The sequence below is a fragment of the Mus caroli genome, unplaced genomic scaffold (assembly GCF_978045245.1).
Source record: "Mus caroli unplaced genomic scaffold, Mus_caroli_1 scaffold_11, whole genome shotgun sequence".
Classification (NCBI taxonomy): Eukaryota; Metazoa; Chordata; class Mammalia; order Rodentia; family Muridae; genus Mus; species Mus caroli.
In genome coordinates this window covers 105,706,689-105,728,300 of record NW_028227266.1, presented here as the reverse complement: position 1 = coordinate 105,728,300, position 21,612 = coordinate 105,706,689, and the positions used below count along the sequence as shown (strand labels likewise).

General features: G+C 42.1%; 1 protein-coding gene across 4 annotated transcripts in view; it reads right to left on the bottom strand.

Annotated features, from left to right (window-relative positions):
• Dcaf1 (DDB1 and CUL4 associated factor 1) overlaps window positions 1-21,612 on the bottom strand; it is a 66,393-nt gene that overhangs the window by 1,738 nt on the left and 43,043 nt on the right. For 3 of the 4 annotated variants that reach the window (XM_021173031.2, XM_021173030.2, XM_021173033.3), the window contains exons 14-23: window positions 19,451-20,714; window positions 18,738-18,936; window positions 18,058-18,140; window positions 17,454-17,538; window positions 15,206-15,439; window positions 14,721-14,814; window positions 13,845-13,949; window positions 13,351-13,424; window positions 12,759-12,860; window positions 5,011-5,263 (exon numbers count right to left, since the gene is read on the bottom strand). In XM_021173031.2, coding sequence (XP_021028690.1) covers window positions 5,011-5,263; window positions 12,759-12,860; window positions 13,351-13,424; window positions 13,845-13,949; window positions 14,721-14,814; window positions 15,206-15,439; window positions 17,454-17,538; window positions 18,058-18,140; window positions 18,738-18,936; window positions 19,451-20,714 — 2,493 coding nt within the window. Of the gene's footprint in view, window positions 1-2,409; window positions 2,844-5,010; window positions 5,264-12,758; window positions 12,861-13,350; window positions 13,425-13,844; window positions 13,950-14,720; window positions 14,815-15,205; window positions 15,440-17,453; window positions 17,539-18,057; window positions 18,141-18,737; window positions 18,937-19,450; window positions 20,715-21,612 lie in introns of those variants that run through there. The other variant, XM_021173032.3, reaches the window with a different exon arrangement.

Sequence of the window (21,612 nt, the reverse complement as noted above, 5' to 3'; positions counted from 1 at the left end):
AGTCCTCAGAAGCCTACAAAGGCAGAAGATCCTAGGACTCATTCCTTGTCATGTAGCTACAGAGAAAACCATCCATGGCAAACAAGTAGGAAGCTACAGGAAGCAGAGACCGCGGGCCCTGGACTCACTCTGCAGGCAAGGAATGAAATCATTAACTACTTCTAGAAGGATCCATTGAGCAATGAAACTAAGTGATCACAAAAGAGCCTCTCAAAGCCAGGCGTGAGGGACACATCTACAGTCTTCAGAAGGCTAAAGCTCAGGCTCAAGGCCAGCCTGGATACAGTGAGACCCTGTCCTGTAACTATTCCCTCAACTAAAGGACCCTCAGGACAAAATACACCATGCCTGTCTGATCAAAGTCAAATGGAAGTGGTAACACTAAAGGCCTAGTGTTTGTTCAAGAAACCATGAAAAAGGACCAGTAAGTAGGCAAAGGTCCCTGATACCAGCTCTCCAGGGAGTTCTATCCCTGTAGAGAACCAACTCCTACACACTACCCTCTTCTAACTTCCACATGCTGGAAAGCTCTCGAGCACTTGTGAGCGAGCTCGCGCGCGCGCTCTCTCTCTCTCTCTCTCAATATAATGTATATGGATGTGCAACATGTGTCTCTGGTGTCCACCCAAGGAGGTCAGAAAAGGGCAACAGAGCCACAGAGCCCCTGGAACCAGCATTACAGATGGTTAAGAGCCATCATTGTAGGTGCTGGCATCAAACCCAGGCTCTGCAAGAACAAGTGCTCTTAACCACTGAACCATCTCTTCCACCCCTTAAAAAAATTTTAAATAATTAACAAATCTGTGGAAATATTTTCATATGGTTCCCAGGAACATGGGCAACAGAGCCTGGGCCCTAAAACACCCGGGCTCTGGGGTGTCTATAGAAATGAGTACGAACAAGTGGAAAGCTTTGCTAGCCTCTCCAAGATAACTAATTCTCGGGCAAGGTAACTAACATGGCAAGGAGTGGGAAACACAATGGAAGGGTCACAATGAAACCCTGATGCTTGAACCTAAACAGACCACGACCCAGCAGTTCCTCTGAGATAAAACTTAAGAAGGATTCTTGTCTACTCCCCAGAGCCACACAGCACCTGCCCTGCCAGGTGCTTCTGCAGACCCAGAAGGACCCTCTAGTGATAACATTACAGGTGAGCCAACAATGCCAGGTCCACCTGCCTGAGACACACACACCCCAGAATAGACAAGGGCTTCAACCCTTTGCCCAACAGCAAAAAAAAAAAAAAAAAAAAAAGAGCCAAGACTTCACATCACATCTAAGGACGGAACACTGCTTGTGGAACACCACAGCGACCTTCCTCACACAGCAGCCATGGGTCAGATGACAGGGCTCCTTTTATCTACCTGCCCTAGCCTTTTCTCAGCTCCAAATGCTGCAGTGACCCTAACTTGTGGTCAGGACCTCCCATTCTAAAAAGTCTTTGCAGCAAAGGCAAATGAACTATAATAATCCCAGGGTTTTGAGCTGCTGTTGCCTTACAATATCCAGGCTTAAGTAAGAGCAAGGGGTCCCCAGAAGCATAGACGAAAAGACCCCCCCAAAGACAATATGCCTCTCTTTCAAGGACAGGTTTGTCTCTGAAGATATACCCTGCATGACCCAGGAACTGTGCAAAGTCACATGGTGACCCACAGCTATGGTTCTGTGAATCTCACCAGACCACAGAAAGGCTCCGTAAGCTGAGGAAGGTTGGGTCCGTCCAGACAAGCAGAGTGAAGCTTGTAATAACACTTGTAAATGAGGGGTCAGTACAATCAGTCTGATCCACTGACAGTCATGAGGGATAGCAACATCCACAAAGGACAGACTAGAAAACACAGGGAAGAGCACTAAAAGACAACCTGCAGGTGACAGCTGTGTCTCCACCTCAGAGTGCAAGCAGCAATGTCCAACTGTCATGTATTTTATGTCAGTGTTCACCCCAGGCTAGAGTAACAATATCCTCATAACTTAACAGAGTTCTCCACATTACCTTTGCTTTAAGAGTTAATTTTTAGAATTTAAGCAAAATTCTGAAAGGAGGGTATACTGTTACCAAATACAAATTGAGAGGGTTTATATTCAAATTAGGAATGGAAAACCTGAAGCTGGGTGTGGTGGCACATGCCTGTAATCCTAGCACTCAGAAAGTGAAGACAGAAGGGTTGGGGAACTTGAGGCCAACCTGGGCCATGAAGCAAAACATGTTAGGCAGCCAGGGCAAACTCGGGATCTGAGAGAACCACGCTGCCCTGTATAATGAAGTAAATCCAAGCCCTTGTTGGTCATCTCAGTGTCATAAACAGCTGAGGGCAATGCACATTAACCATATGGTCACTGCTGCCCAGGAGTCCCCCTCAAAGAGGCACTTAAATGTCAACTGTCTGCCACAGTAAGACCCAATGTAGAACTTAGAAACATGTTTCATGACCAAAATGTGGAAGGCAAGTAGTCCCCAGCACTAGGAATGTGCACAGTTGTACTATGAAAAGAGCCAAGTCCAAGCCCTAGAAAAAGTTGGAGCACGGATCAGGCTCCTTGCTTGAGTAACAGTTCAACCCCGTCTCATGACCATGTGGGTGTGTCCTTGCTGTTCTGCCAAGACTCCTTCCATTTTTCTTTGTATTTAATGGGTACAGGCTTAGAAACATTACAGAATAAAAAAGCCCAGATCTCTTCGCTCCTCTGGTGATTAAATGCACATTAGCACATCTATGTCTCATTTACTGTTGTAAAGCATGAGCAGAAGCTGGAAGTGTCATCTGGATTGTTGGGACACCGGCACTGGTAGCGGCTCTCTGCTCTCATTCACTGCCCCATCATGGAATAAGTACACAGCCCTGTGAATGAAGGCAGTTGTCAGGGTTAGAGTAGGGGGAAGGAAGGATTCTCTCTTTTATCTTTGATGGGGAAGTAGTTTTATTTTCATTGTCTAGATTACCCCCTCCCCTTTTCATGGAGACCTCACTGTACTGGTTAAAAGCATGAGCTCGGTCGGGTCTTCCGAACACTGTCTAGCCACTTCTCACTCTAAGTAGGCTTGGGGAGGAAAAGGCCCGACCAAACCAAAATGGAAAATTCAATGATAGTACTGCCACCCTGTTATATTCAAAAAGACAGACTAGTCTTGTCTATCTGGAAACTTCTTTAAATCTTGGGTTTTGGTAAAGTATTTTTAATTTCAAAACAAAAAAAGCAACTCAAGTGACACTCCTACAAGTGCAGGTGGCTCCAGCCACCTGCTGTAGACTGAGCCCACCTAACCTGCATTACTAACCTGTTGAAGGGAGGTAAAATTTTGTCTCTAACACCTCACCATTAAAGCTTTATTTAAAATGTCCCTGGGTCCTTATCTAGCCCTCAGAGGTCATGGCCAGGGGTTAACCCATAGAATCATCTCAACCTTTGAATATGATACACCACGGCTACGTGGGTATAAGCAAACCCACTCTCTTCAAATATGATAAGAGGACTTAAGTCTCTCCTAAGGCAATCAACTGTCAGTCCCAACTCTATAAGCACATAGCGATATTTGTCCGAAAGAAAATGAACTTACATCAGGTAGAGGAGCAGTATTGTGTGTACAGTACATGTAATAGAAGTTTCTGTATTAAACACACTGCCACCCACCTCTCCTACCAGGAAGCCTGATCATAAACAGGAGGCTGGCTGATAGAGCACCATTAAGTTTGCTTGACCTAGGCCACCACAATACAACTTTGCCATGATATAAAATGATATAAATGTATATGTTCTTACTGCTCAGCACGATAGCAACATATGCTACAGAGCATTTGGAAATGAGAAGCTAATTTTTAATTTAATTATATGTGAAGAGCCCTCTGTGCTACGTGGCTGTTATTATCAGACACAGTACCTACCATGCCTATAAGAATGCTGGGTATAGGGGCTGGTGAGATGGCTCAGTGGGTAAGAGCACCCGACTGCTCTTCCAAAGGTCAGGAGTTCAAATCCCAGCAACCACATGGTGGCTCACAACCATCCGTAACGAGATCTGACTCCCTCTTCTGGAGTGTCTGAAGACAGCTACAGTGTACTTACATATAATAAATAAATAAATCTTTAAAAAAAAAAAAAAAAAAAAAAAGAATGCTGGGTATATATACCAGCTAAATGAGACAGGAATCACTCTTCACTCAGGCAGGGCAGCAATCAATATAAGGCTCAGGACCACAGCCAGAACTGCCAACAGTGGCACGCTCGTGGCGACAGAGACATGTCAAGAGTACAGTGTTGGTGTCTGCCCAGTCTTAAAGCTGATTATTTGGGAATTCATTAACAATGATAGGAATGGCTTCAGAAACCCACCAGTGGGAAAGTACTATACAAACTGGAGTTTGTTCTTTAGAGTTCTGAACAAGAAGTGGGGTAGGGTGAAATGAACAAGACAGATACATTGGTTCCTCAGCCTTCAGGAGAGACTGGCCAAAAGCAGCCAGGAAAGGCTCTCCCACACAAGGCCCTTAATCTATACACAGCGGTCATGGAGGCAAAGGAACCTGTGAAGAGCTGCTTCAAACTGACCTCAGCCAGACCCTCGGGTGACAGCCATGCTTCCAACCTTCCTAAGCCCAATCCTTTAAAGCTGGAATTCAAAAACTATAAGCTCACTACCTATTTTGTAAATTAAGTTTTATTGCAACACAGCTAAATATCACTTCATGTTTGGCCTGTGACTGCCTTCTCCTCACTACAGGGGATCTGAGGCTGTGACAGGGCCCACAAGACCCAGGAAGCAAAGAAGCACTGCCTTTGTTCTGACAGGAAAGTGTGCAAACCTTCGCTTATGAGTTAAGAGGAGGGAGCCACCTGATGGTTACAGAGTCTGACGGGAGAAGAGGCTGACTAATGTCTCAGGGCTTTTCCTCAGGGGCCAGAGTGGAGAGGCAGCAGAACCCAAGCCCAGCTGTCTTCTGGAATGGGTTGGTACAGCGGAAGGACCTGGCCTGGGTGCGGCGGCTCGCCCAGACTCTGCCCTGTACTTACTGTCCCCCAGGATCAGCTCCACCTCCTCATCTGCATCAGAGTCTTCATCTTCCCCCTCCTCTCCCTCCTCTAGAAGGTTTGCTAACTCCTCATCAGAGGGAGAGAAGTCATTGTCTCCATCCTCTCCTGCATTCTCATTGTTGTCATCCTCCTCCAGTTCTGCCTCCAGCAACTGGTCAGTGTCTAGTTCATCTAAATCATCAGTATCATCATCATCTTCATCATCATCTTCTTCCTCCTGTTCTTCCTCTTCCTGGTGAGAGAGCATGAAGTCCATTAGGAGAAACACAAAGCCTTAATCTGTATGGGCCATGTGGTGATTGATTCCTATCCAAGGGGACAGAGTAATAAACTGTTAGTAGACAGACGTGTCAGTAGTGATTAGGCACACATGTTCAAGACATTTGAAAACCGGCTCAGGAAGGATTATTGACCCTCCACAAGGGCATACAGCCCTTATAGCCCTTAAAGAGAAAACCTGCCTCACTGATGTCTCAAGCCACTGCTAACTCTAAAGGACCAGAGGGACTCTTCTTTCTGCATCAGCCAAAGTGAGTGAGCTGAGTTCAGACACTGGACAAAAGGTCCTGAAACCTAAAGTCCCATGTTCTAGCAAAACAAAGAACACAGCTGCTGAGGTGCCAGCTCCTAAAGCCCTCAGCTCATGCACTCCATCCTACAGAATAGGCAGGTACCTACCAGAGCTGCTAAGTACTCAGGATCTATAGCAATGTTTCAACAAACCAGGCACCAAAACAGTAAATAGATCTACCATTCCTGTTACAAAGTGACAGAGTAGATAGATAGAAAGATAAATAGATAGACAGACAGACAGATAGATAGGCAGGCAGCCAGCACACTCATCCATTCTTCTACTGTAATTTACCAAAAGTATGAAACCTACTGGAAAACCAATAAAGCATTTGCATTTTCTCTGGTTTCTAAATCGCCTGCCATTCACTTAAAAACCAAGCAGTTTGTTGACAAGGCCCTAGGTTCAAACCCCAGTACCACACGAAGAAAACCATCAGAGCTATAGTATAACCCAGACCCATTAACAAGCAGCTCTGCTTTGAGGACTCTGGGGTGTGTGTTCTCTGGTGTTAGTGCAGATGAAAACACATGTGCTCATGCACACATGTGGATGTCAGAGGCTAACCACAAGTGTTGATCGTCTTCCATCTTGTTTAAGACAGGACCTCTTGTTCTTCTGCCACTGTATCTAGGTCTGGTCTGTAAGTGTGTAGGGATTCTCCTGTCCCCACCTCCCCCTGAGCCCTCATTATAGGAATTATGGGATGACGGCTGCTTACCATCTTCCCAGCTCTATATGGCTCTAGGGATCCAAGCTCAGGCCCAGGCTGTGGGGCAGCACTCCACTTACTCAGCCAGCTCCCACCCATAGAGACTTCCTGATAGCTGTCTGATACAGTGATTTAGGCTGTTCAACTATTTATGGCTGCTACATGGGGAAAACTAATGATGTCCAGTAATCCTAATGTGTGTGTGTTCGTGTGATCACTTGAATCACAATTCTATAGCTGTGGCTACATATCAATGGCCAAGCCTTGACCCATCTGAAAGGAGCTAAAAAAAATGTCTAGAGGAAGCAGGGAGTGAATAACACAGTCAAGCTCATACAAATAAAAGATAAACAAAAGGAGGCCAAAGTCAGGAAAAACCCAAAGTGCTTGTCAGATCATAACCTCAGCCCCTCTGCAGGCTCATTTCCATGGCCTTGACCAAAATTAGCTCTCATCTATTAACAAAGAGCCAATTTAAAAACAAACAAAGAAATAACCCTGGACCATATGTCTCTCTAGAACAAGACAATTATGTTTAAATTTTATGACAAATGAGACCTGTAAAAAGACAAATAAATTACAATAGCGTAACTCTCAAGGGTTTTTTTTTTGGGGGGGGGGGGGAGAAGATATTAGATTGGGATACAAACCAGGATATCATTTGTGCCAGGCAAAGCCCACTATACACCCCCAGCCAAAGACAAGATAACTTTTAAAGGTTCACGGCTGAGGTGCTGTGTTAACTGCTCAAGCAAGTATTAACCGACAAATTCAAGCTTGGCTGAGCAAGAAGAACTAAGAAGTTTCCAAATCAAGAGCAATGCTAGAGAACAGATAAAGCGGGGGCAAACTCCAGGCTCTATAAAGCAAAGCTTTGAGGCTTAGGATAGTGACTCCTCCATTCTGGAAGGCCAGTTGGAAGGCAAGAGCAGGCAGAGGAGGAAGTTATTGTGTCTACTCTGAATGACCAAAGCCGAGAGAGACATCATGAGCCTCTCGTCTTTATCTTAAAAAGGTTTCCACTGAGTACAAATGTGAACTCTTGGCTTTTGTTCTAATTCTCTTAAGTGTTCACTGAGGATTTAAAGATAGTTTAGAGGACCTTTTTTTTTTTGGGGGGGGGGGTTGTTTGGTTTGGGTTTTTGTTGTTGTTGTTTAGTTTTGTTCTTGTTTTTGTTTTTGTTTTGAGACAGGGTTTCTCTGTATAGCCCAGGCTGGCCTTGAACTCTGAAATCCGCCTGCCTCTGCCTGATGGGATTAAAGGCGTGCGCCACCACTGCCCGGCTTGGACCAGGCCATTTTAAACGCTACTAGTAAGTCAATTTTATGATTATCCAAAGCCTCAAAGCCTATAGGAAACAACCTCCTCCTGGCAGCTCAAATGCAAAAACTCACTCCTCTGGTCCTAAACTTGACTCTGGCAAGCTTCCTACTCTGGCCCTGAATCCATCCTGGGAGCATGAGTGTTTTCACACCACAGGTGTGTTTTTCACATCCCTGTCTCAGACATGTTCATACTTCCTCCACTGCTGCTAACTTCTTATAAAGAGATTCATTTTTTTTTTGTTTTGTTTAGTTTTTGTTTGTTTGTTTGTTTTCGAGACAGGGTTTCTCTGTATAGCCCTGGCTGTCCTGGAACTCACACTGTAGACCAGGCTGGCCTCGAACTCAGAAATCCGCCTGCCTCTGCCTCCCAAATGCTGGGATTAAAGACATGCGCATGCGCCACCACCACCCGGCAACAGCTTCTCAAACTTTGCAATCTCTCACTAGTACTCTGGTGTCAGACAGGCGGATTTCTGAGTTTAAACCCAGCCAGGTCTACAAAGTGAGTTCCAGGACAGCCAGGGCTATACAGAGAAACCCTTTCTCGAAAAACCAAAAAAAAAAAAAAAAAGAAGAAGAAGAAGGAGGAGGAGGAGGAGGAAGAGGGAAAAGAAAAGAAAAGAAAAGAAAAGAAAAGAAAAGAAAAGAAAAGAAAAGAAAAGAAAAGAAAAGAAAAGAAAAGGGATCAAGACCATGCATGATTGGGTCCCAGATACTCAGTCACCACTACTCCACTAGTCACTTGGTCTTTCTTCTCAGACAGGGACAAATAGATTTCTTCCTATACCATTCCACTATGTACTACGTGCTCTGGAATCAGGCTGAATCCATTGAGTCCAAACTATATCAGCATGAAGGCTAACTGTGGGGTAATTTTTAAGCAGTTATTATTGTTGTTTTGGTTTGTTTGAGGCAGGGTCTTATTATGTAGCTTTGGCTGTCCCAACTTGCTATGTTGACTAGGCTGGCTTTAAACTCACAAAGATCCACCTGCTTCTGCCTCCCTGATGCTGGAATTACAGTTATTCACTGCCATACCTGGTTAAGTGTTTTGTGTGGTTTTGTTTCCCTTGTTTAATTTATGTGCATCTAAGCTTTGCAAAGTGCTTGACGTACATGTAATGTTCAAAAAGTGAGTTCTTTTCACAGGCCTGGAACCCTTCTTGGAGACCATCAAAACCTGAACCACCGCCATAAGCCTCTGGAGTAAGGTAACTGCTTCCAAACCTCACTGCTACTCTGATCCTTGTTTTCCAGACTTTCTTCACCTAAGCACATTTTTATTTTTTCTGCCTGTACATATCATCTCACACAAAGAAATTTAAAACTCATATAGTTTTACAACCAAACTCTGGCTGATTCTAACAGCCAGAACCTTGTCTCTCAATTACCAAGTCAAACTGAAACTTACTTTCAATTATCCCACTCCCTTGGCTCCATCTCCAGTTAACTTGCTTCTCAAAAACTGGAGTCTCCAACACCTCCTCCTTTCCATATACTGCCCTCAACTGGTACGCTACCTTCATACCCACCAGTCAGCTGTCAGCTCTGTATCATCTACTCCCTTTTATGAGCTAAACATCCCAAGGGCCCTAGGACACATCCTACAATACAGAACTGTTTTAAAACAAAACAAAACCAAAAAAAGGCAATGGCCAATTACTGCAAATCTATCAAATGCCAATTTCTTTGAGTTTCATTAAATGAAGTGCTCTGATTAAATCAGGTCTGCCTCTCAAGTATGACCATCGGAATCACCTGAGAAATGTTTTCCAAGGCACATACTGTATTAGTCCCTTATCCAGACTGTTCTTAATATATCAGACACAGTGCTACTGTCAAGACACCAAACATGTCATACTTGCCTACTTCACACTCCTAACTTCTTCAGCACCTGTCGTCCTGGACTGACTCCCTTAAAAGACTCCAGCTGTTTTCAGGGTCACAAGCACATGTGCTTTTCTCTCCTTACTAGCAGAATTCAATTCAAGTATATTTTGGTTTTATTTTTTTAAGGGAGGGGAACCTTCAAGAGTCAGCACATTCACCTCTGGCCAGTGGAGGACACACAGGAAGCAGAGATTCCAAACAGAGTGCAAAGAAGAAAACATTCGTCCCTTATTCAAATTGTTCTTAATAAATTTAAGGTTATCAATAATTAAACTATTGACTTTTCAACATCTAGGGAAAATGATCAATTATTAATCTTTTACTTCCTAATTTTCCCCATAAGCCAACAACAGAGTTGACCAAAATAATTTTTTAGAAATACAAACTCTAAACATGAAATGAATGATATAAACTCTAGTGGGTGACAGGCTCATCCATGCTCTCATGAACTTCAGAAGCCACGCAGAGTAGCTGTCTCAGGACCAACTATGCAACGCTAACTTGTCCTGTGCATTTCATTCATTAACATGATGTACGGTTCATCGCTTTCTGTTAAATATCCAAACCTACTGAAGTCTGAGGGCAAAGGGCAACTTTTTCATTAGCGTGCATGTGCGTGCGTGCGTGCATGCGTGTGTGTAAGTAGAGATCAGAGGACATCTTGTGGAAGTCTGTTCTCTCCTTCCAACACATGGTTTTGGGTACCGAATTTATGTCATCAGACTAGGCAGCAAATAATTTTAAATGCTAAGCCGTTTCAATGATCCAAATGGAAACCACTTTTGGGGTATATTTAAAGAGTATCTCAGTAACCCTCAATAACTACCGTTTTATACAGGTACTTTAAGGTGGACCGGTTTTAGCAAATGGCAACTGACCATTCATTATCCTGAGCTTCATTTGCTAAGGTGAAAGGCAAATTCAAAGGTGTTGATCACAGGTGCTTGCATCCCTAAGCTACACATGACACACCTGAACCATCTGAGAAGACCAAAGAGCAGGTAGCAAGACCAGGACAAATTTTTGAATAGCAAATAACTCATATGAAAATGAAAAGTCTAGTTTTAAAAATCAAGCGAAGCATATAAACCAAAGTGTGCATTAAAATATTCAGAAGGCAGAGGGGAGACAGCCAATTGGAATAGTAAATACATCACAGGATCAGAAGAGTCTGCAAACAATCTGGACCAACACAATAATGTTAGAGAGGACAGTAATAATAATAATAATATTATCCCATCCCAAACATCTCTAAATCAAAAGCACTCAATAATGGATGTCTTTCAAATTTGAAATGTAGATGGTGGACCAGACTAAAATGGTGGTACACAGTGAACTTAGCCTAGACCCTGAGGAGCCTGAAAACAGTACTAACCCATGCCACACACTATGCACACAACAAAGCCCCTCCGAGCTACAAAGCTTTCACGCTCAATGGTAAAGTACTTGCCTAGCATTCAGAGAGCAGTCGATGCACAATGCACTTCTAACTGTAAAGCCTAGCAGGGAAACACACCCCTGAATTTCAAAGTAGCACAAGAAAATGTCTTTGTTTAGGCAGTACTAAGGTCTGTTAGAAAAAAATTAGTCCTTAAGCCCACTGCACTCAGGAAACTACTGGCTTTTTGATTTGTTTGTTTGTGGTTTTGGTACTATTATTTTGTAAATCTGCTTTGGGATTTGGTTTTGTTGTTTGGGGACAAGGGTTGTTGTTTGAACAAACCAAGGGCAACTTGATTAGACCCTATATCAAAGTCTAAAAAAGGATGAGAGACTGGGATGTGTTTAACATATATATGTTCATCAATCTCTAGTTTCACAAAAGAGAGAAAGAACATGCACAAAAGGGAGGGAGAGAAAAAAGATTATACTTAAAAATATTCTTGTAAATGTAGAGTACATGCTATTTGGGATGGGCAGTAAAGAAAGCTACTTCATCAGCCCTGAGCACAGAGCCTGACTATCACAACAGGAGAGTGATGAGGGCAGGAGCCACAGTAATACAACTAGAGAGGGCACAGTTCTCACCCTCTGCCACATCTCACCCAAGGACCTTAAAGTCCCTTACAAACAATCATGACTCCAGGTGAAGAAATTAAGATCTGTAAAAGGTTATTTGACTGCCCTCATTACGGTCCTTGGATTTCCACCCTGTATCAGCTCTGCAGCAAACGCTATGAACACTAGGACAGGGGAAGTGGACTAGAGAGTATGCGCTAAGAACGCCATGAGCTAGCATCAGGAAAAGCTGCTGCTGCTCTCAAGTCGAGGATGCTCTTCAGAACTGACCCAATACAACAGGCATCTACAGTATAAACCTGCCTTGTGAGAAGGGCAAGGCTAACACTGTGGGACAGAAGTATAACACAAACAGGTCATATTATGCTTAAATTTCTCAAAACCATCAAAATGATCTTTACCTGTTCATCCCCTCTCCAGCAGGAGTGACTGTCTGGATGACAATGACACTGGAATATGAGAGCCTCTCATCTTTTCTGTTACCATTGTTCACATGGGAGTGTATGCCACAGTACACATGTGGAGGTTAGAGGACTTAGACAACTTAGAAAAATTGGTTTTCTCCTTTTCCCATGTGAGTCCAGGGAACTGATTTCAGATCATCAGACTTGACAACAAGCAATTTTAACCAATGAGCCATCGTGCTGGCCCTACGGGAGCTGCTTATCTTGAAGCCCCAAACGGACACTATAACAAGCATGGAACTAAAATCAGAGATTGATAGATTGCACCTTGTAAATGGAACATGGGTCATTGGGCGGTGGATTTTTTTGTTGCTATTGTTACCATTCTGGGGTGAGATTTGTGCTTTTGATATATGGTCTCACCAGGCTCAGGCTGGCCTTGAAATACTCACTATGCTGACGAGGCTAGCCTCAAACTTACAAGGCTTCCTTCCACCTGGGCATCTGAGTACTAAGACAGTGGGAGTGCACTCTCACACTTCGCTTGTTTAAAACCATGCACACCAGAGTAGCTTCCCTATCTCCTTTTTATTTTAAAATTCTTTAATAAAAACAAGTGTCATAATACATCCATTTTCAAAAAAAGGTTCTGTATTAACAAAATTTCACTTTCTTTAAGTTTCAGACATATTAACAGGTCTTCCAAATATGGCAACATGTACAAGAATTATCTTAAAACCCCCTCCAACAAAAAGCAAAACACAGGCTTCTCAAAGCTTTAACAGAAAATTCAAAGATCACTGACCTGGTCCTCCTCTTCATCCTCATCCTCTGCCAGACGCTGCCTACCCACTTCATAAAGCCTGCATACTGTGTCCATATTCAGTGCATCCATGCTGCCTTGATTCTGGAATGGAACAACCATTCTTAAATAAGCAGTGGTCAGAGGCCACATCCACACTATAGCTAACTATTGACCTTTTTCTTGACCATAGCTATAACTAACAAAGCTTCCAGTACCAAAATTACTTGACTGACTCAAAATGTTATGCCTAGAACAGAGTGGGGGGAAAAAAGAAGAGTAAAGTTTAGGCACTGGTACCTATAAGCAAAGTAGAAGCCACTATACCACTGGGACAAGTTTACCTTACTCTGATGAGACAAAGACTCCTCAGAGGAAGGAAAGCAACTTGAGTCCAGGAGCTGGGAATTTATAAATGGATTTTTCTCATTGTTTCTCTTGGACTACACATATTCCAACCCCTATCAATTGAGTAAGTTATCAGTAATCTATCATCAAGATTACTTACTTTAAAATGCATTGGTATCAGATAAAACGCCAAAAGTCACCTTAAATACCAGAACAAACGAAGAGAGTCTCTGTAAGCCTCCCTTACCTCAATGACAGCAAGATAACAGTCTTTGGTGTCTGTGCACAGGTCAAAGATGTTTCGTTTCACATCAATAGTTGCTGAAAAATAGAACATGACTGAAAATTAAATTAGTTCTGTGACCTAATGACTTAAAAACCTGCTCTTTGTTTACAGGAATTAATTATAGGCCCATACTAAGGACTAGATAGACTGCTCAGCAGTTAAGAGGGCATCCTTGCAGAGGATCCAAGTTCAGTTCTCAGCACCCATACTAGGTAGTTTACAACCACCTATAACCAATTCCAGGGGATCTGATGCCTATGGCTTCTGTGGGAACCTGCATTCACATGAGCATACCTATATACAGACATATACATAACTTAAAAAATATATATTTAAGGGTCAATAATCATAGATATTTCTATAACTTCTGTACTTGTCAATAAGAAGTCCTACTAGAAAAATGGAGGATTTTAAGGAAGGATCTAAAAGCATCAAGAAACAATACTCAGCCTTACCTATAGGTTTATAATCAGTTGCGTTGAATGTTCGAAAGGATGACCCAAAAGGGCTTTTCATCCTCTCTTCCAGTAAGTCATCTTCATCATCTGCCTGCAACATTGCTGTTTATAGGGGAGACAGAAGAGTGAAACTTTACTAAGAATCAGAAACACTGCTGATCCACAAATGAGGAAACTACAAAGGTCAATCAATACTTAGTGAGTATCCTTCCAAATTTATTCTGCATTTATTAGTTCTTCTCTAGGTATCCTCATTACATACCCAACTCACTGCAGCAAACAGTATCTTCAATCTCTCAGTAATTACTGTGGCTGAAGTTTTATAATATCCCAAGGAAACAAATACAGTGTTTTTTAAGATAACAATGTGGAAATTATTGCATAGAATTTCTTTATGTACAAATTTGTTGCGTTAAAAATTAGTAGCCTTAGGAGCTAGAGAGATGGCTCATCAGTTAAGAGCACCAGCTGCTCTTTCAGAGGTCCCGGCTTCGATTCCTAGCACTCCCGTGGCAGCTCACAACTGTGTGTAACTAACTCCAGTCCTAGAGGACAGGCAACAGAGCCTCCATGGGCACTGCATGAACATGATGTACAAACATGCATTCAGGAAAACTCAAAGATATACTAAACTTAAAGATAAATAAAATAATTCAAAATTCAAGGTCTAAGCTACATGAGACCCTGTCTCAAACAAACAAACAAAAAAATTAGTAGCCTTTTAGCCTAAATCAACAAAATGTTCATCTTCTCTTTTGTCACCATTTGTTCTTTTTTTCAATTGTTTTCACAAGTGAAAACTTCTGAAAGAGTAATACCAAGTAAGTGGCAGTGTAGGGCAGGGTAAAGAGAATGAAGGGCAGTGCTTAGTACCTCCATACATCACTGTCCCAGTGTGGTTAAACACCACACGGCATTGATCCAGAGCAGGAACAGTGTGTAAAAGATGGAAAGTCCGAAGGTCCCACTAGGAGGGGTGTCATTAAGGGAAACTACTTTATACAAAAGTTGAGAGATCTTGTTTTACGAGGGTAAGAGCGACCATACTTGACAAGCACTCTGCACTGTATCCCTCAAGCCACAAAGTTCTTCTCTAGCCTCATGGAAACTCTCAATTATCACTTCTTCTTCTTCCTAGTAGATACTGATAGTTTAAATGCCAACATGTATTACTGATTGCTATACCTGCAAATAATCCCACACACTTAAATACTATGTGAGCTCTCTTCCTCCCAGTTCCCAATGGTTCTCCTCATGTCTAGCAACTGATTTCTACAGAACAAAGAGAAGCAGTACTGAAATATTTTTGCTAACAAATCAAGTAACACTTGGAAAGTCAGACATGAGTGTAAGGATACAATCTCTGTATTGATGATGACTTCCAGCCCATTTGGATGGAAAACACCACTGATATTCATGTTGAACTTGTCAAACTTGTGGATGGCCTGTGCAGAGCGGACATCCCAGAGGACGCCATCATTTAAGACAAGATCATCTGTAGGATTAAAGGTGGCACAGTTCCTCTTGTAGTTGTTGGCAAGATCTGGGTTAAACAGAGTCAACAGCTTGTTGCCAGTCTGAATATCATAAATCTTTAGAGAAGAAGGGGCAGGAAGAGAAAAATCAGACCAATTTACAGTGACAGGTTTAAAGAGAGACTGTGAGATACCTCTCTCTCCACATTCTCAAACCTCAATTACAAAAGCCCTACCATGCTAGATAGCACACTGTCTAAGGGAAGGTTAGGTATCCAGTACCCAGCTGAGCTTGGAAAACCCTTTCCCCCAGTAAAATGAGAACTCAACCCACATTAAGAATTTAAATAACAAACCAACCTTTTCTTCTCCTGTTTTGAAGAAACAAAATGTTTCCAAGGTTAAACCTGAGAAGTTGTCATCAAAGATCAGTGACTAACCATAAAATATTACTCAAAAGTGAAATACCCAGTTTTTTCCTTTAAAATACCAGAGTATATTTTAGGCCTATCATACTACAAAATTTTAAGTCTATAATTTGCAACTGATACAGAGACCAGATCTCTCCCATCAACTAAGACAAGCTGTAATATTTCCAGTTTAAAAAAGGCCCTCCATAGATATAAGTAAGAAGACATCATAAACAAACAAACAAGCTCAGATCATGGACAAGACAACCAGCCTGGTCACTTCAAAATTCAAAGTCAGGGACACAGAAAAAAAGATTCTTAGTTTAAAATATCAGCAAGACAAAACCCAATGACATTGCATTAATTTTGACTAGGTCCTGGTTAAAACAAAACAAACAAAGAGCCTTTGAAACCAAGTGCATCAGGAATAATAACACTAAGTGTGGACTACATAATAGGTATATATCTGGGAATTAATTATACAATTACGATCTTTATTGTTAGAAGACTAATAGTATACAGATAAAAATGTCATAATGATGTTCACAACCCCATTTCAAATAATTTCTTAAAAAGGAATTTATACAGAAAGTACTTCAGAATATTAAAATTATAAATCTAGGTGACAGGAATGTGTATTATTTCTTTTTTATAATTTTCTACATACTGTTATGTTTCCAAGGGGGAAAATCCTGCTTATATCCTCCTCAAGCTCTTAGCTCACTTCTCCCACCTACTTGCATGACAGTCACACCCTCCTTTGTGTGGCAGGATCTTCCCTGTCCAATTAGTTTAACTATTAGGGCAACAGGAGGCCTGTGATTGGACAGGGAAAAGCCTGCCACACCTTTGGGGTTCTGCTTAAATACTACTCTGTCTTACTCTGCAACACTTACGACTTAATATCTCTCACCAATAAGGCTCCCTAAAGGAAGAGGTTTATTTAATCTAAAACACGGTAAGAAATCAATAAACCTCTGTTCTCAGCTGAGTATGGCTGGCCCACACTTATAATCCTAGAAATTGGTGGGCTGAGGCAAAAGGATCTTAGACCAGGCCAATCTACATAAAACAATTCTGTCTCAAAAAAAAAAAAAAAAAAAAGGAAAGGAAAGGAAAAGAAGAGATGGACACACAGACTGCTGTACCAATAGTCCTTTCCAACCCCCAGGTTGTCACACAGTTTCCTGTTTGTGACAAAGTCTCACTAGTGGTCAGTACTGGTTCTTGAACTCTCTCGATTCCATTACCCCAAAGTGAGGAGTCGCAGGTTTTCACAGCCACGCCTGCCCGGCTCTTTGTGTAATTTATAACTACTTTACTTACTCTGGATTCAGATTATAGGGGTAGTGTTGTTGCTTTGGCTTGTTTTCGGGGTTGTGGTGCTTTGAGTCTCTGATTTTGGTTTATGTTGTTGTTGTCTAAGATACTAGATGGTGTTAGACAAGAGTTTTCAGTGAGCTACCTTCCCAACTCAGCTCCCAGCCTTTTAAAATGTATTTTGAAGAGATTCGCTAATTGCTCAGGCCAACTCTGAGACTACAGTTCCCCTGTCTTAGTCTATGGAATAAGTGAGATTATAGACATGGACTACCACACACATATCACTGTGTGATTCCTAGCTGCCAACAAGACACAAATTCCCACATTACCTTCAGAAGATTTCAATGTGAACAAATGGGTAAAATCAGCGTGATAGAAATAGATTCTTAAATACTTACATGGGCAATGTCTCCTTTTGTGCCTATGACCCGATCCTGAGAGTGCTTACTGAACTCCACATAGTGATCTTCTGTGAAGGAATGCCTACAGACAACAAAATTACTGAGGTAATAGATTGTCAGGACGTATTTTTCAATCACCTGAAAATTAAGGTAATTTTCAACCTCTTGCAAACCACACTTACCTGGAGATTCTTGGTTTCTGAAGAAGAAAACAATTTGTATACATAGATTAAAAAGAAAAGTCCCTCTATCAGTCCACCAGAGCAGATCCCAAATAATGAGAATTTATTGATTAGCAAATATAGCACATGTGCTTTTGAAATCAATACAGCTGTCATGTGAACATAATAAATAACTGTCCATTTGGGGTTAGTGAACAGTCCACTGTATAACAGGAATATAAAGGTATCACAAGATTATTTGTGAAGGAAGACAAATTCTTATTAAATGTGTATCTCAAGGAAGAAAGGAAAAAAAATTAACACTTGACAATATTCCTTTCCTCAAAACAGCTTATAATTTAAAATAGGATGGAAGGAAATAAAGTGGTTAAGTAAGACACAAAATACAACATACAGTGCTATAATAAATAAATACATACTTCATATCAAATACTGATTTCATTCCCCAAAGTGCAGACAAAGGCTGGCTCCAAGTGGCAGATGTCAGAAGTAAGGACCCATCCTATAAGGCAGAGAAGTTAAAAATCATTAGGATTTTAATTACATGTGCCTATAGGGGGCTAGAAAAATGTGTTTATCACTAGGGGCCTAAAGCTGGTTCTTTTTTCATAATTTACTTTCTGTGCATGTATGTATGGTATACAGGTATGGGGAAGTGTGCTAGGGTTAGGATAGAAGCCGACTTTGCAGAGTTAGTTTCTCCCGCTACCTTTACCTGGGCTCTTTACAGAGAATGAACTGAGGCAGTCAGGACTTGCACAGTAAGCACCTCCCCACTAACCCACCTTGATGGTCTGGGCTTTTTTGGTTTTCTTTTGCTGAAATAGGTTCTGTGTAGTCAGGCTGGCAGAGAACTTTAACTCAAATTGGCTTTGAACTCCCAACCGTCCTTCCTCTGTTTGCCATGTATCCCCTCACATAGCTAAACTCCCCCATCAAAAGATGGCCAAGTACCTCACTTTCCTTCTGAAATGAGTCAACATCAATTCTAGTTAACGACTCATCTAAAATAAAGTCCAATAAATGGTAAGACTCTTTTAACTCTAGTTCCCTTTGTTAATCCATCTCAAAATGAGAGCAGCCAGGAAGGAACCCTCACCCTGGACGGTTCAAGGTGTGTGATGGCTGAGTTGTGACAGTTATAGCTGGCCTCTTCCTGTCCACTAAACACATTGTAGAGCTTCAGCTGCCCTGTACAAGTGCCAAGCATCAGGAACCGCTCCCGGGCTGAGAATGCACAACAGGTGAAGCCACTTTCATCTTCATTAGCTTCCCGGAACACTGAAATCGGACGAAATCTAAAGGAGGGTGGGGGAGAACATAAATCAGAAGAAAGCATGTCCGAGACCTCCGAAACACAAAAAGGTTGCTAGATGGTATTTTGTTTCAAAATGTGAAGCGTTTCAAATAAAAAGTGGATTCTAAAGCATTAGAGTGACATTCAATAGTTTAAATTCTCAATGAAAAAAAGACTTGTAGAAAAGTGTGTAGACCCATGATCTTGTACCTATGATTTATAAAGAATCAGACAGAAGGCAACATGGCTGGCACAAAAAACAAGTTTGAGAAATGGCTGGAAACAATGAGTTGTTCTAAAACAACCTACTGGTTGTGACGACAGCAAAGAGATCTAACTGCCGAGAATCTAAATAAACCCATGACTGACTGATTAGTTCACATGGCACATAAAGGACACTCAGTTAGTACTTCAGGCCAGCAAATGACTTTAACTAACCACTCAGGGGTGACACTGACCAAACACTGATTTAAATAAAAGAATCATCCCAAGGAATTCCGGGAACCTCTCCTTACCTGCTAAAGATAAGGTGCCTATCAAAGCATCCGCCATCTACCCCTCCATATTTTGGAAATGATGCCCTGCGGTTTAGCCTTGAGGTAAAGTTTATTGGCGCTTGCCGCCTCTGTTTTGGTTCAGGACACTGATGAGGAGTAAAGAGAGAAAAAGGAGGACAGGTGGCAACGGGGTTCTTGCATCGAGCATGTTGCTCTCTAAGATACTCTGTGATGATACTGTCCAGCGTAGGTGGGGAAGGAAGATGTCTATCCAATTGTTTTTTTATGGCAGGGCTCTGGCTGTATGCACCATGGTCCGACTTCTGCCGCAACACTCGAATTTTCCTGCCATTGCACGGTGATGGCCTCTCTCTGATAAAACTGATCCTACCAATCAAAGGGGAATTGCCTGCATGTGATGGGCCAGGCAAAACCAATGAACCCTGGGCGGGGCGTGGTGGAGGATGGGCAGGGGGAGCAGAAGGGGCAGAAGCACCCACAGCAGCATGGCTGCCCAGTCGACTTGCAATGCCGTTGGCAATCCGAGGGGTCCGGGGAAGAGAGACAGGAGAAGCAGCAGCAGTCACTGGGGTGAAGGCAGAAGAATGTGAGGCAGCAGTCATGGGCAGGTCAGCCTCTCTCGTCAGCACAGTTGCTGTCTCTCCGAGCCCTTTAGAAATGAGATGGTTCCGTATCAACAGGAGAAGCTCTTTCTCAGGGAAGGAGATCCTCGACTGAGCAACAACATCTGCTTTCTGCAGTCGTGCGAGAGACACATCAGTGCCAATGAGAAGAGGCTTTCCTGATACACGCTCAATGAGCTCAGCAGCGTATTTGCAGAACTTGACGTGGTCACTACGCTTATCCTGCAGCACAGGCTCTTTCATCAGCTGTTGAATCTGGCAGCTACTAAAAAGGGGAAGCTTACTGATGATCTGTCGAACAGTGCTACTTCGAGACAGGCCTACAAGGGCTTTGCAGGCCAGGGCCCGGATCTGGTCTGCATCTGTAATGGGCATCTTGATGGACAACAGGGACAGAAGCACCTTGATGCCATTGTTGGACTGGACCACATTCCACATCTTGGCCAGAGTGTGCTCACTACTCTTGGGAGTCTGAGATAGCTTTCTCCGAGGAGTTCCAGAAATAAATTTGCCAATACTGGATATTCGGTTATCTGGACCACATACACAATTGATGATAATTTGAAGTGCTGACTTCTGAATTTCAGCATCATGGATAAAGAACTCACCCTCAGCCACGCCCAAAATAATGCTGATACCTACAACATAGGAAAAATTACATTATTCCTCATAAAACTAATAGCTAGAAGACCCATGTCAGGATATTACAGGAACAGTTTATACATTTATCTTTAGTGTGCACTATTAACAACAGCCAAGTTATGAGATCAGTACAAGCATCCATCAACAGACAAATGGACAAACCTTATGCACAAAGGAATCTTACTCAGCAATAAAACAAAATGAAATTATGTTATTTTACAAGAAAACAGACAGGGCTGGCAAAATGGCTTATTGGCTAAAAAGCTCTTGGCATCAAGCCTAAGAACTGACATTTGTGGACAGAACTTACTCCAGTAAGTTACCCTCTTTTCCTCCACACATACACCATAGTATGCAAGAACACACACAAAACAAATAATAAAATGTAAATAGGAAAAAAAAAAGAAAACAGATGGATCTCAAGATATGAAATAACATAATTCATATATAAAATCTAGAATTAAAATGAAAGAGAAGAAAAACCTACATATCTAGGATGTCAGTATTCAGAAAGACAGGAAGATACTAACAATTTCAAGGCAAGCTTGGGCTACATAGTAAACTCCAGGCCAGCATGGACTAGAATAAGAACCTGTCTCAAAAAAAACTCACCACTAGAAAAGGAATGGAACTAAAACAGAGCCTAAGAAAGAGAAAAATGGTGACCTTTGTTTTCTATTTTATGGGTTTCCTTTTTGTTTTGTTTTTTGAGACAGTCTCTCTCTTCACAGCACTGGCTGTCCTAAAACTCACTCTGTAGACCAGGCTGACCTTCAACTCAGAGATCCACCTGCCGCTGCCTCCCAAGTACTGGGATTAAAAGTGTGCACTACCATACCTGGCAAAGGAAGAATTTTAAAAAGGGAAAAGACAGGGGCTGGAGAGATGGCTTAG